At 36.8% G+C, this 14,382-nt stretch overlaps 1 protein-coding gene across 4 annotated transcripts in view; it reads right to left on the bottom strand.

Moving 5' to 3' along the window:
* Positions 1-14,382, bottom strand: part of LOC140040196 (histone-lysine N-methyltransferase 2C-like) — a 46,513-nt gene that overhangs the window by 5,032 nt on the left and 27,099 nt on the right. For 3 of the 4 annotated variants that reach the window (XM_072085946.1, XM_072085945.1, XM_072085948.1), the window contains 12 exons: positions 9,732-14,318; positions 5,717-6,115; positions 4,994-5,197; positions 4,116-4,666; positions 3,659-3,763; positions 3,145-3,254; positions 2,599-2,842; positions 2,318-2,430; positions 1,693-1,813; positions 1,141-1,303; positions 611-747; positions 195-325 (listed from right to left, as the gene is read on the bottom strand). In XM_072085946.1, coding sequence (XP_071942047.1) covers positions 195-325; positions 611-747; positions 1,141-1,303; positions 1,693-1,813; positions 2,318-2,430; positions 2,599-2,842; positions 3,145-3,254; positions 3,659-3,763; positions 4,116-4,666; positions 4,994-5,197; positions 5,717-6,115; positions 9,732-14,318 — 6,865 coding nt within the window. The remainder of the gene's footprint in view (positions 1-194; positions 326-610; positions 748-1,140; positions 1,304-1,692; positions 1,814-2,317; positions 2,431-2,598; positions 2,843-3,144; positions 3,255-3,658; positions 3,764-4,115; positions 4,667-4,993; positions 5,198-5,716; positions 6,116-9,731; positions 14,319-14,382) is intronic. The other variant, XM_072085947.1, reaches the window with a different exon arrangement.

The raw sequence follows: 14,382 nt of genomic DNA, 5'->3' as shown, positions 1-14,382 counted from the left end.
TATGTGTATTTCCTGTCATTTGATTGGGCGATTGTGGGTCAATAGTTGACACTATTTAACAATCGTTAAATAGTATTTTCCACCATTACACCGATTCTGAACGTGAAAGCGCTGCCTATTTTGAACTACAACTTTTCATCATTCACCTCATGGCATTATTTGTAAACATACATTATTTGTACAATATATCTTACCTTTTAACATGGGTTCTCATCTTGGGTTCAGTGCGAGCACATCCTGATGGATTGATAGCTAACGGGAGTTCCAAGTATGGAGATCTTCCATAGCGGAATTGATAGTTCTGGATCAGCTCAACACCAGGAAGCTACAATAGATGAAGACAAGTTCAATTAGATATTTTAAAATCAAAATCTTTCGATTAGTTAAGGCAGCCATTGGTGAAGGTTTTCCTAGGTTTTATAGGTCAACTTGACCATTGTGTTGACCCCTTGAGTGTTACATTATTCATAGTTACAAATTAGGCCTGTAATACTGTGGATATACAACAAATATCCTAAATAAAATGAATCAGATGAGGTAACACATATTTACAGACAGACGTTGTTGTAAGTTGTTTGTAAATTCTGATAACTATTATCTGTATATTTACCGATTCAAGTACTCTTAGAATGGCCGGTTCTTGCAGACCGTACAAATCTTCACCACTGATGAATCTTGGAAAGAGTTTAAGCATGTCTGCTTCACGTCGTAGCTTTTCAATAGGTAATAAAATCTTCTGCCAAACGCCTGAAATATACAAACATTATCATTTAGTAATAATTACAACTGGTGTCTAGAAAACTCAGATCTAGAAAACTCAGATGTCTGAGTTTTCTAGATCTAAGTTTTCTAGACACCCAATTACAACAGTAGACTAATTTAAACATAAGTAATTAAACTGTACATAATGGTAAAGCATATTGAACAAGCATGGAAAAGTCATGGGTTTGAGACTCGTCCTTCGGATGAAAAGTAAAGCTGTTGATCACATGTATATACAATGCACAAGTGCATGATAAGGAATCGTTTCCCTGTGTGCATATCATTATATGTGCACATCTAATTATATAATAATAATAATTATAAAAAGTATCTGTGAAGTAACCAAAATATAGTTGAATTAAAGAAAAAATAATCTACCTCTAATTGTAGTATCTTGTACAGTGACATCTTCATGCCCCTGCTCCTGGACACGGATTGTAAATAATGGTTTCCCGCTGGATTCGCCAATGGAACATACGTAACGACATCGTTTGTTGGTGTATCGCATACTCCAATACAAACGTGACGCTTCAAACCCAACCTGTAAAAAATTGATTAAGTACATTTACAACATCTAAGAGGAATATAGGTTTTTTTTATTTGGATAGGGATATATATATATTTCCACTTGTATGGAGACAGGGTGAACCCAAAACTAGCAGGAAAAAAACCTGTGCCACTAAACAAAATTGCTATTTCAAGCTATGATAACTTTAGTTTAAATTTAACTTAAACTTGGGGAATTCGCTTATTTTAAAACTACATATTCTATCAATGAAGAGAATATTTTTTTTTGGGTTTTTCACATATTGGATCATTTTTATCAAGTTTCATCAAAATCTGATACGATACGGTTGAATTCACATGGAATGACCAAACAGGTCAATGATATCTTCAACATATTGCTTTTACTAGTTGCTGTCGACTTACTGGAAAAATAGCAGTTGTTGAATGGAATGATTGCATTTGGTGTGGAAGAAGTTGACCAATGCATTTGAACACAAGACTTCCTACACGCAGTGTTCGTTGACATTCATTGTCTTGCATCACCCTGTAAACAGAATACATATATAAATCATAAAGCTCTAAAACACTATTAAAACTTTGTGATATATGGAGATGATGATGTCATATCACCACCATATTTGGGCATATCACTACTATATTTGAGAACATCGCACCTTTTGTCAAACTAGTTTGATAGTGTAGATAGAGCCTAAGACAAAGAAAGGTACAATACAGACAAATAATTTATTGGATATAAATATTATTTAAATATAAATCCAAAGGCAAACTTCTGAAAATGACAATGCTGTGGGTGGATCTGAATAGAGATACTGTACAAACAAAAACATAATAACTAAAACAGCTGGAAAGGGAATGCCAACATTTCGTATAACGCCAAAATGAGTATATAGTATATATTAACACAATTTTTTTTTCCTCATTAAATAAACTTTAATAAAGCTCAAAGGAAAATATAAAAACATTAAGAAAATATTTGGACATTTGATCATAATTGATGACTGACTGACATAAGACATAAGATATTTACCTCGCCACTTGTTTGTGTTCATCTCTACTAACATACACTCGACGAAAGACAATGTGCGACTCTAGCGTGTTGTCTGTATTCTTTGATGGTGCATGAAGAGGACAAAGCATAGTCTGAAAAAAGAAGCGAGATACAGTCAGTAACAATAAGACTGGAGGACTTAAATGAAAACTTTCATATTCTTTTAATATTGTAAAATGTTGACAATATCTGCCTAGTCATATTCATATATTGAAATGTCAAGAAAAAAATAAATACATTTTAACATTTATTATTCTTACCTTATCTTTGAAAAACATACAGTTATCATTGATTGCACAGCCAAAATGGTAGATATTAGAACACCTAAGCTTTTGACATAGAACTGTAGCTCCGAACTTGCTGCAGTAGCAACACTTGTTGGAAAGTCCTCGTTTGATCGATGTATGAACATTCATGAGGGCGCCGTTTAACGTCTCATATACCTCGTATGACCACAGTGCACAGTTGAGATGCACCCATGAGTTAACGTTACAATTAAGTAACCTGTAAAATGAGACAGATTTGGTTACTACAGTTAAGTTTTTTTGATGGATAAATACATTACAAATATTCGTTGTTAATATAGTACAATTTAAGATAAAGTTATCTTGAACATCCTGAATCTGTATATGGCGACAACAACCATAAAGAGAGTCACCTAAAAAAGGTGTCCCCTGAATAGTGGTTGGTTTTAGTGTTAGTATTTCATGAGGAAGTGTCCCCCTAATAGGGTTGTACCCTGAATAGTGGTGTCCCCAAAAGAGAGAGTTCGACTATAATTTATTTTCTTGGGCAAGGCACAATACCTTGCTGAGCCATTCGTTTCACCATCTCCATGGTCTGAACAAAGAATGCAATTCCTTCCGTCTTCCAATCCAGATTCTGGTCGCAGTGATGTTCCCAGTTTCTGGATTAACTGTGTAAAGATTAACAATAAACATGCATTTGTATTATTGCAAGAGTAAAATGTTTACTGATCTGAAATTAGATTAGGAAAAAACTATGGGTGCAAAAATTAAAAAGATTTTTAGTGTAACTGATGGAGTTTAACCTATGCAGAACACTGTAAACAAGAATAACAAACTCTAATCTACTTAGATAGATGGCAATTTAGCATAAAAGAAATTGGATTGTAATTTCATATAAAAATGTTTTTCATAGGAAAATTTGTGAAATGGCTCTATCATGAATATCACATTGTTCGGTGCAGGAAAAAACATTTTCAATATTTTGTCTTTTAAAAAAAGTTTTACTTTTAAACAACATCCCATGAGGCAATCAAAATATTTAATTCCAAAGACAAGTAAAAGGTTAGCTTACAACATCAATATCTTCTTCATCCGGATCCGAGTACTTCTTTGGTGGTAGACAGAACATAGACCATTTCTTGTAACGAATATTTCTCCATTTCTTCATATTGGGTTGCTAAAATAACAAATAAAGTATATCAAAGTATTAAAGAAAAATAATTAAAGTATTCAAGCAGTAAACACATGATTGAAGGTTAAACTTAGTACAGTAACAGATGCCTGATGCATATGCCATTTGCTTGTGGAGTATGTATTGTAATTTGCAGTTTTGTTTTTTTGCTAAATGATAAGTTTTCACTTTCACTGAAAACCGAATGGGATTGAAAACATTAACATTTTTTTCTTCTTTTTATTTTCTATTTTTTTTTTATTATTTATATATTTATACTTGTTTTAAGCTGCAATAGAATTGTAACTATGGACGTGAATCCGAAATAAAATTGAAATTGAATTAAAATTAAACCTACTGGTTTTGGCATTTCCGCTAGTTTTCTCTTAATCTGAGCCTTCACTTTCCATTCTTTAGCTTCCTTTGCTAGTCTTGCTTCTTCTTTTTCCTTTGCTTCTTTTAAGGCACTTGCCTCTTTTGCTTCCTTTAAAATTTCTTTGTATTCCCTTTTCACATCTGAGATTTTGACTTCTTCCACCTTCACCTCTGGCTTTGGTGGTGGCGGAGGCCCTGGTGAGACAGGTGGCGGACTTAACTGTGTTGGAGATACAAGTTTTGGAGGCAAAAGAGACTCGTGACTTGGATGGTTGACAACGGGACCAGTGAGTTCTTGCGTTTTAACTTGAGTTTGTGTTCTTTGAGAAATGGTCCATTGCATGAAGCAGTTTGTGCTACAGAATACTGATGATGGATCTGGAGACTTTCCAGGAGGAGTAGAGTCTGATGGTTTGTAGACAGCTTCTCCGAGTATCAAGACATCACAGTGTTTGCAGAAGCGTTGTTTACTAGATGAAGCAGATATCAATAGATTGTGCGCTTCTTTCACAGAAGGATCCATTTTATTGATACCTTGAATGGTAAACACAAAAATAAATTGATTATAAATTTGGATTGGTCAAAATTACTTCTACCAAAAAAAAAGTACTTGAAGTTATAAACTTAAATGAATTCATTTGCAAGAAGATGGTTACAAAATACCAAAACAGTATAAAGAAAATTGTGATAAATATGTAGTTACTGAGACAAACAAAAAATAATTATTCTGTTTTGGAATTCATTTAAAAGAAAAATATTTCATGCATAGATTGAACAGTAGACTCACAGTAAGCAATCCATACAAAACACACCTCACAGAGTAAGCACAACAGACACAAAAAGATAAAGCAAAATGCATACCTAAGGAATGTTCTTGCTTCAAGTTATTCAACTGAATGATGGACGGAACAGGTATCTTGAGAATTTCGGCTAAACTGGCAACAATACTATGTGGGTCACCAGCATGTTGATTGAGTGTTAATGTAACAGACGATCCAGCTACTAACATCTTCGCACCTGGAGACAGTACACTACTGCTCTTAGAAATTGCAACTGCAGGATGCACTGAATAAAAAACAAGAACATGTAACCTTACATTCTCTTATCATCTGCAAGGTTCCTCTTACTTAATGCAAAAGAATGAACATTTGCAGCAATAAGATATTCTCATAGAGAACCATTTATTAGCGTTTCTGACATACGTCTCATCTCAATGCCAGCCGTAACCAAACAGAGCAAACAATAGCATATTGTGCTTTGAATAACAGGAGGACCCTGTAATATGTAAATTATCAAGCTATACGTGACACGTTATAGAACACGGGGAAGCAATTTTCTCTCTATACACTTTTTTTATTGACTATTTAAATTTCATATATTATGACACTAACAATGATCTTTAAATAACATGAAGCATAAGAACAACCATGCAACCATCATTTGTAAATGAAGGTCAATTATATATTAAACAAAAATAATATTTTCATTCATGCAAATAAATCATAATAATATTGAATATGGCTTTAAAAAAAAAAAATCTGGGCAGGAATAGGTGGGTGCATGAATGAGGCGCTTGGTACTTACCTCTCCTAGGCGTGGGTTTTACAATAGCAAATGCTGGTGAGGTGGACCTCTCTTTCTTACAGAGTGACTCTGCGTTTTCTGTGATCAAACGTAAACCCTTGTATCGTACAGGTTCAGTATCATCTAGTTCTGGCGACGACGAAGGCACGTTTGAATCTTGTTGCAACATCATTCGAATCCGCATTCGGTTTACCTCTTCAGCAGAATTGGCGTTTGACGGTGGTGGTGTTGGTAATGATGGCGGTACTTTGACGCCACTATACGCTAGATTTGTGGCTCTCGTTATTGTACGCTGATGCGATTGCATCTCTCGTATAAGTTCATCTCCAGTTGTTAGTGTTACATCTGATACAGGAACGACAGAGGATAGAGGGCTTGTTCTTAGACCAGGCATGGCACCTTGGTAACAGAAAGGAAAGGAGTAAAATAAAATACCAACATTTCAGGGATGCTCAAAAAATTAATATTTGTAGCAATTTATTTCCTGCCACAAAAACCAAAGAAAATGCATGCATACAAAATGCTCAAATTAAATTTGCACTCTAAAATATTCAATCTTGAAATAATATTTATAGGCTAGTCAATCTAGCAAAAAAAACAGCCCAAAGTGAAACAAATTGCAAACAGAGATTTTTCTTTTTTAAATGGTCATATATGATGAGGAGATCAAAATTTGAGCATCACACCTCTGTCACTCATCCCGATGATATGCAAATTAGCTTAAATATGCAAATTAGGGTGAAATTACAAGGTTACCATATCTCAAAAACTACTAGTCCGAGAGAGTTGATTTTTTCACTGATCTATTCTAAATGTATTTATTTATATTTACTCTAATGAAACATTTTACGAAAAAATGACCGGAAGTACAACATTTGACCTTCGACCCCATTTCTCAATGTTTGCATATACAATGTGACTTAAATGTCTGTAGAGACTTTATTTTGCCCTCAAATGACCCAGACATAGGTTCCTAATAGCCAGCATAGGATCACTTTGTAATTCCCAAAATCACACCTTTGTCACACACCTCGAAAGTATGCAAATTAGTAGTACAATTTAAATAAAATATGCAAATAAGGGGAAAAAATTACAGTTGTCCTATATCTCGAAAACCACTAATGCTAGAGAGCTGATTTTTTCACAGCCGTATTCAAAATGTACATATTTCTATTTGCTCCAATGAAACATTTTACAAAAAATTGACCGGAAGTATGACATTTGACCCTCGACCCCATTTCTCAATATTGCATATATAAATGAAACTAAAATGTCTGTAGAGACTTTGTTTTGCCCTCAAATGACTCCGATACAGGTTTCTAATAGCCAACATAGGACTGTTTAGTAGATCTCAAAATCACACCTGTACCACTCACCTCCAAAGTATGCAAATTATTAGTACAAGTTACATGGAATATGCAAATTAGAGGGTGAAATTAAAGGTTCTTATATATCGAAAACCACTAAGGCTAGAGAGTTGATTTTTTCAATAACTTGTTCAGAATGTACATATTTATATTTACTCTAATGAAACATTTTACGAAAAAATGACCGGAAATACAACAATTGACCCTCGACCCCATTTATTAATGTTTGCATACATAATGCGACTAAAATGTCTGTAGAGACTTTGTTTTGGACTCAAATAACTCGGATACATGTTTCCTATAGTCAGCATAGGACCGCTTTGTAATTCCCAAAATCACGCCTTCGTTTTGGCATGGTTGGAATTCCCTTTTTTCGTATTAGTTTATGTACAGCGCTTAGAGGTTACACAACATTAGGCGCTATATAAATCCAGGATATTATTATTATTATTTCTCAATATTTGCATATAATGCAACTAAAATGTATGTACAGACTTTGTTTTGGCCTCAAATGACTCAGATACAGGTTTTATATAGCCAGTATAAGTCAAGCACCTCGAAAGTATGCAAATTAGTAGTACAAGCTATATGAAATATGCAAGTTACAGTGAATTTGTATCTCGAAAACGCTAATGACCGAGAGAGAGAGATATGGCAACTTTCTTGTACTACTGATTTGCATACTTTCAAGCGAAGTAACAGAGGTGTGATTTTGAGAATTACTAAACAGTTCTATGCTGGCTATAGAAAACCTGTGTCTGGGTCATTATTGAAAACAAAAATTATCGAAAGTATGACATTTGACCCTCCAACCTATTTCTAAATATTTTCATATAATGCAACTAAAATGTATGTACATACTTTGTTTTGGCCTCAAATGACTTGGATACAGGTTTTATATAGCCAGTATAGGATCGTTTAGTAATTCCAAAAGTCAAGCAACTCGAAAGTATGCAAATTATTAGTACAAGTTATATGAAATATGCAAATTACAGCCTTATGTATCTCGAAAAACGCTAATGACCGATAGAGATATGGCAACTTTCACCTCTTGTACTACTAATTTGCATATTTTCTAGGGAAGTAACAAAGGTGTGATTTTGAGAATTACTACAGTTCTATGCTGGCTATAGAAAACCTGTATCTGAGTCATTTGAGGCCAAAACAGTCTGTACAGATATTTTAGTTGAATTATATGAAAATATTGAGAAATAGGGTCAAGGGTCAAATGTCATAATTCAATCAAGACAATTTTTGCATAAAATGTTTCATTACAGCGAATATAAATATGTACATTCTGAATCAACTCTGAATTCAAATCAACTCTCTAGCATTAATGGTTTTCGAGATATGGGAAGACTGTAATTTCACCCCTAATTTGCATATTTCATGTAACTTGTACTAATAATTTGCATACTTTCAAGGTATGTGACAAAGATGTGATTTTGGGAATTACAAAGAGGTCCTATGCTGACAATAAGAAAACTGTATCCGAGTCATTTGAGTCCAAAAAAATTATCTACAGACATTTTAGTTGCATTATGTATGCAAACATTGATAAATAGGGTCAAGGGTCAATTGTTGTATTTCCGGTCATTTTTCGTAAAATGTTTCATTAGAGCAAATATAAATATGTACATTCTGAACAAGTTTTTGAAAAAATCAACTCTCTACCTTAGCGGTTTTCGATACATATAGGAACCTGTAATTTCACCCCCTAATTTGCATATTTCATGTAACTTGTACTAATAATTTGCATACTTTGAAGGTGAGTGATACAGGTGTGATTTTGAGATTTACTAAACATTCCTATGTTGGCTATTAGAAACCTGTATCCGAGTCATTTGAGGGCAAAACAAAGTCTCTACAGACATTTTAGTTTTCATTATATATCCAATATTGAGAAATGGGGTCGAGGGTCAAATGTCATAGTTCCGGGCATTTTTTTGTAAAATGTCTCATTACAGCAAATATAAATATATACATTTTAAATATTTTAGTGAAAAAATCAACACTCTAGCATTAGCGGTTTTCGAGATATGGCAATGCTGTAATTTCACTCCCTAATTTGCATATTTAATATTACTTGTACTACTAATTTGCATACTTTCGAGGTGCGTGACGAAGTTGTGATTTTAGGAATTATAATACAGTTCTATGGTGGGTATTGAAAAACAATATCCAAGTGATTGAGTCCAAAATAAAGTCTCTACAGACATTTTAATCACATATTTATGTAAATATTGAGAAATGGGGTCAAGGGTCAAAATTTGGTACTTCCGGACATTTTTATGTAAAATGTCTCATTAGAGCAAATATAAATATATATATTCTGAACCAGACTGTGCAAAAATGAACTCTCTACGATTAGTAGTTATTAAGATATGGTAACCCTGTAATTTCACCCTAATTTGCATATTTAAGCTAATTTGCATACCTTCGGGATGAGTGTCAGAGGTGTGATGCTCAAAAAATAATCACCTTATCATATGTAACCATTTAAAAAAAAAAAAATCTCTGTTTGCAATTTGTTTCACTCAAAATGCTAGATTGACTAGCCTATTACACCAATATTACTATAACACCATTTATGTAATTTAATATTAATTAATAAAACAGAGTTAGTTGTTCATAAATTCTATGCTTACCTGACTTAATTTTTTGTTTAAGTAACTTCTTTGAGATATCTTCTGTATGCATTTCCCCATTGACGAGAAAATCCTTTTTAATTGGAGGCGAGGACGGTGGAGTAGGAGGGTTATTCGAGTCCAACGCACCATTTGGAAAATGCTTATAAAAATCTCTTACACCTTCAATCAATGCATAGCCATATTTTCCTAGAAGTTTGTTCTTTCCATTTAGTGCACTGCTTCCTACTGGCTGACAAAGAGCAAAGTTAATAACAACATCAGGTTCACAGAGATCTAACACAGGAAGCTGTTTCAGTGCATTCATAATGGTGTCTTGGTTCTTTGCGTCAGTTTTTGAAAGTTTCTTGCGCTTCCGAGGAGCTCTTTCCTTGGGGCTCTTCTTTACACCATCTTTCTTCTTTTGTTTTTGATGTTCTTCCATTTCTAATTGCTTTTGTTTCTCTTGGATCTCCTCTCTGTGAATCTCCATCAAAATTTCATGATCATTTTTAGCTGGTTTTCCATCCTTCTTTTTAATGACATAAGGAAGTTTTTCCAACATCTCCAATTGCTTTAGCTGCTCTGGCGTTAACTTGATCTCTTCTTCATCTTCCTCGTGTTCTCTTACAGGTACATTGTTGCCATTTGGAAGGTCTAGTTGGTGCTGTTCAGAATTTTGATTACCACTAGCAAGAGCTAGTTCAGCAAGGTTGGGAGGAATGTGTGTAATCTTCTGTTGGCCATATAAAGCTGGTCCCTGTAATAACTGTTTCAAAAGTTGGTTTTGAAGGAAGGTTTTCTGAGCTCCTGATAGTTCTTGAGTATTAATCTGTTGCATACCATGTTCATCTAGGCCAGGGAGCATAGGAAGATCTTCAACTGGGATATTAGTGTTAGCTGGATTAATAATGCCAGAACTACTAGAGTGCTGCATTAATTCACCAGGTTTGTGAATCCCCATATTAGATACCATCATATCATTTGGTGTTGGAGGTGTTTCAAGAGGCATCAATGGTAGAGGTCGTCCAGGACGAACATTGCTCAGTACATTACCATCTGCATCTTCTGAATCTGCATTCTTTTTCTTGCGCCTTTGCTTCTTCTTAGGTTTTTCTTTCTTGTCCTGAGACACTGGATAGCTTGGAGGCATTGGGAAACCTTCTGGTGGTGGCATTTGCAGGCTGTCAGCTATCGGCATACCTGGTTGGGGTGCCTGTTGTGAAATTACTTGTTGGATATGATTTAACGTTTCATTTGTAGACTGTACTTCCATTAAAAATTGATCTGTCATTGGAAAACCAAGTGCATCTTTGTTGAAAAAGGATGCCTCTCCCTGTGTTGGCTTAGAACGATTTTGTACATTAACCATTGGATTCTGGGCTTGCTTTATCTTTGCTATCTCTTGAACTAACTGAATCCTCTGTCTTTCATTCTGTTGTTCCAATTTAGCTTGTCTTTCTCTAGCTTGGAATGCCTCACTAAATGGGTTGTTGTCCATCATAGATATCTGAACAATTTGCTGTTGGGACAACACTGCAGGTGCTCCTCGTGGTGACATAGGTGGTTTTGGACTTTGCTGTATTCCTGGATGTTGAGGTGTTGGAAATTTTGAAGTATTTCCCAACATTGGTGATGGAGTAGTTGGATTTATTGGTGATTGTGCACCTTGCTGAAATGGCACCATTGGTGGTAATGATTCCTGTGCAGGTGAAGGCTGGCTTCCTTGTGGTGACTGTTGCTTTATCATTGGAGACTGATGTCCAGTCATCTGAGACTGCTGTTCAGAAGAAACTATTGGCGACTGCTGCCCAGTTATTGGTATTTGAGGTGGTTTCTCAGATTGCACCAATGGTGATGGTTGACCAGGTACTATATTTGAAGACTGTTGGTTTGGTAGTACTATAGGAGACTGCTGGCTCTGAGAAACAATTGGGGACTTATGCTCTAATGGAATCAGAGGTGACTGAGCGTCTGTATGAGTTACTGGAGATTGTTCATTTCCAATAATCAGAGATGACTGCATTTGTACCATTTGAGAACCTTGTGGTACTGGAGCAATTCTTGATGGTGTTGAAGCAGGGGTCACTTGATCCAACTTAGATAATGGTTCTGAATGCATCATTTGTGCAGACTGTATTATTGACCCTGGTTGCTTTTGCAATATTGATGTCTGCATTTGATTTAGTTGCATCTGAGATAACTTTCCTGCTGATGGTATTAATGGTGATGGTTGACCCATGGAAACCATTGGGGACTGTTGTCCTGATTGTACCATTGGCGATTGTTGTCCTGGTTGCATCATAGGTGATTGTTGTCCTGGTTGCAACATTGGAGATTGTTGTCCAGGTTGTCTCATTGGCGACTGTTGACCTGGGTGCATCATTGGTGATTGTTGACCAGGTTGTCTCATTGGTGACTGCTGACCAGGCAGCGGCTGCATCATTGGTGATTGTTGACCAGGTTGTCTCATTGGCGATTGCTGTCCAGGTTGCCTCATTGGTGACTGTTGACCAGGCTGCATCATTGGTGAATGCTGACCAGGCTGCATCATTGGTGACTGCTGACCAGGCTGCATCATTGGAGACTGCTGACCAAGAGGACCCATTGGCGATTGTTGACCTAGAGGAACCATAGGTGACTGTTGACCTGGAGGCATCATAGGTGACTGATGACCTGGTGCAATCATTGGCGACTGCTGCCCTGGAAGCATCATAGGTGAATTTTGACCTGGAGGCATCATTGGTAACTGCTGACCTGGAGGCATCATTGGTGACTGCTGACCTGGAGGTATCATTGGTGTCTGTTGACCTGGAGGCATCATCGGTGATTGTTGACCTGGAGGCATCATCGGTGATTGTTGACCTGGAGGCATCATCGGTGATTGTTGACCTGGAGGCATCATCGGTGATTGTTGACCTGGAGGCATCATGGGTGATTGCTGACCTGGTTGTAACATTGGTGTTTGCTGACCTGGATGAAGCATTGGTGATTGGTGACCAGGTTGCATCATTTGTTGTCGAATTGGCAAAATTCCAAGTTTTTGCATCATGCCTGGTTGTTGTAATATTCCTTGTTGGTTCATAGGAAGTTGTTGACCACCATGAAGCATACCACCTTGCATCATTGCTGGATGCATAATTTGCTGTCCATGTTGCAACATCTGCTGTCCCGGTTGCATCATCTGTCCCCCTTGCATCTGCTGTCCACCCATCATCATTGGTGATTGCTGACCTGGTGCAATCATGCGTTGACCTCCAAGCTGCATCATTGGTGTTTGACCTTGTTGCATTATACCAGCCTGTTGAAAATGCTGCATCATTGCACCAGGTTTCCCTGGCATCATTTGTCCCTGATTAGTTTGTATCATATGAGGATTGTTCCCAAGCATCTGTTGTCTCATCATCATATTAGGTGTCATCATACCTCTAGGGTGCATAAAAGGCATCTGACCATTTCCACCCATCATCATGTTTTGTTGGTTTTGAAAAGGCGGTCTTTGCATAATATTTCCAGGACCAGTCATTGCCTTTTGAGGTTTTAATCCATATTCTTCCATCAAAGAAGAATGTTGGCGGACAAGTTTCCGGGCTGCTTCTAACTTCTTTGTAATAACACTATATTGCTGAGATAATGTATCCAACTCTCTGACATCACTTTCAGGGAACACACGACCACTCTTTTTACACGACCTTTGTCTGGCTGATAAAACTTTTTTACGTTTTCTGTATTTGCTTATTTCTGCATCAAGAGCCTTGACTTGCATTTGCAAATGTTGCTCTTTTCTAAGCAGCCACTGTTGATGTTGAACTCTATCTTGCGGGTTTGGCGCAGGTTCATCTGCGAATGGAGGCATGAATCCTTGTCCATCTAGAAGAGGTGGTCTTTGTCCGCCTAACTGCATCCTTGCCTGTTGGTTCTGCAAACCTTGCGGTGACATCATTCCTAGTGGAATATCACCCATCTGTTGTCCTTGTGGTCCAGGCATACGTTGCATTGAGTTTGGTGATGGCATAGGCATACCAATATTTCCTCCTGGGCTTTGCATTGCACCAGGCATCCTTGGAACACTGTTTAAAGGTGATGCAGACATTCTTTGGTTTTGACCCATCATGTTACCCATCATACGTGGTATAGGACTGGGTGAAGGACCCTGTACATGCTGATTTGGCATTACACCTGGCATTCTGGGAACAGGTGGTCTTTGCATTTCTGAAAACACTTGGGGACCTCCTGGACTTGGTACACCAGCAGAATTCATTGGAGACATTTGTCCAGGTGTTATTGGCTGATGTGGTGAACGCAATGGCATCTGCCCTGGTACCATTGGTGACTGTTGTCCACTTGCTGGCAAAGGAAATCTCTGTCCTACCATACTTGATTGAGAATTTGGTGAGAATGTAGTTTGTTTTGAAACCAATGTATCAGGATTAGGCATACGTGGAAACCTTTGGTTTGCTGGAGGTTCTGGTTGAACCAGCTGATCTACAACTGCTGTTTCTGCTTGGGCAGAACTATGAAACTGTTGTTGCTGTAGCTGCTCTTGATGCTGTCTGTTCATAGCTTGTAGGAGTTGAGCATGAGGACCAGGTGCCTTTAGTTCAGCTTCTGAAACAAATTGTAAGAATTTAAAAACTACATTTTGGCAAATCTATACAACTGTACTGCTAGG

Source organism: Antedon mediterranea, chromosome 2 (assembly GCF_964355755.1).
Source record: "Antedon mediterranea chromosome 2, ecAntMedi1.1, whole genome shotgun sequence".
Taxonomy (NCBI): Eukaryota; Metazoa; Echinodermata; class Crinoidea; order Comatulida; family Antedonidae; genus Antedon; species Antedon mediterranea.
The sequence above is the reverse complement of the archived record's forward strand: the minus strand, read 5'-3'. Positions and strand labels throughout refer to the sequence as shown.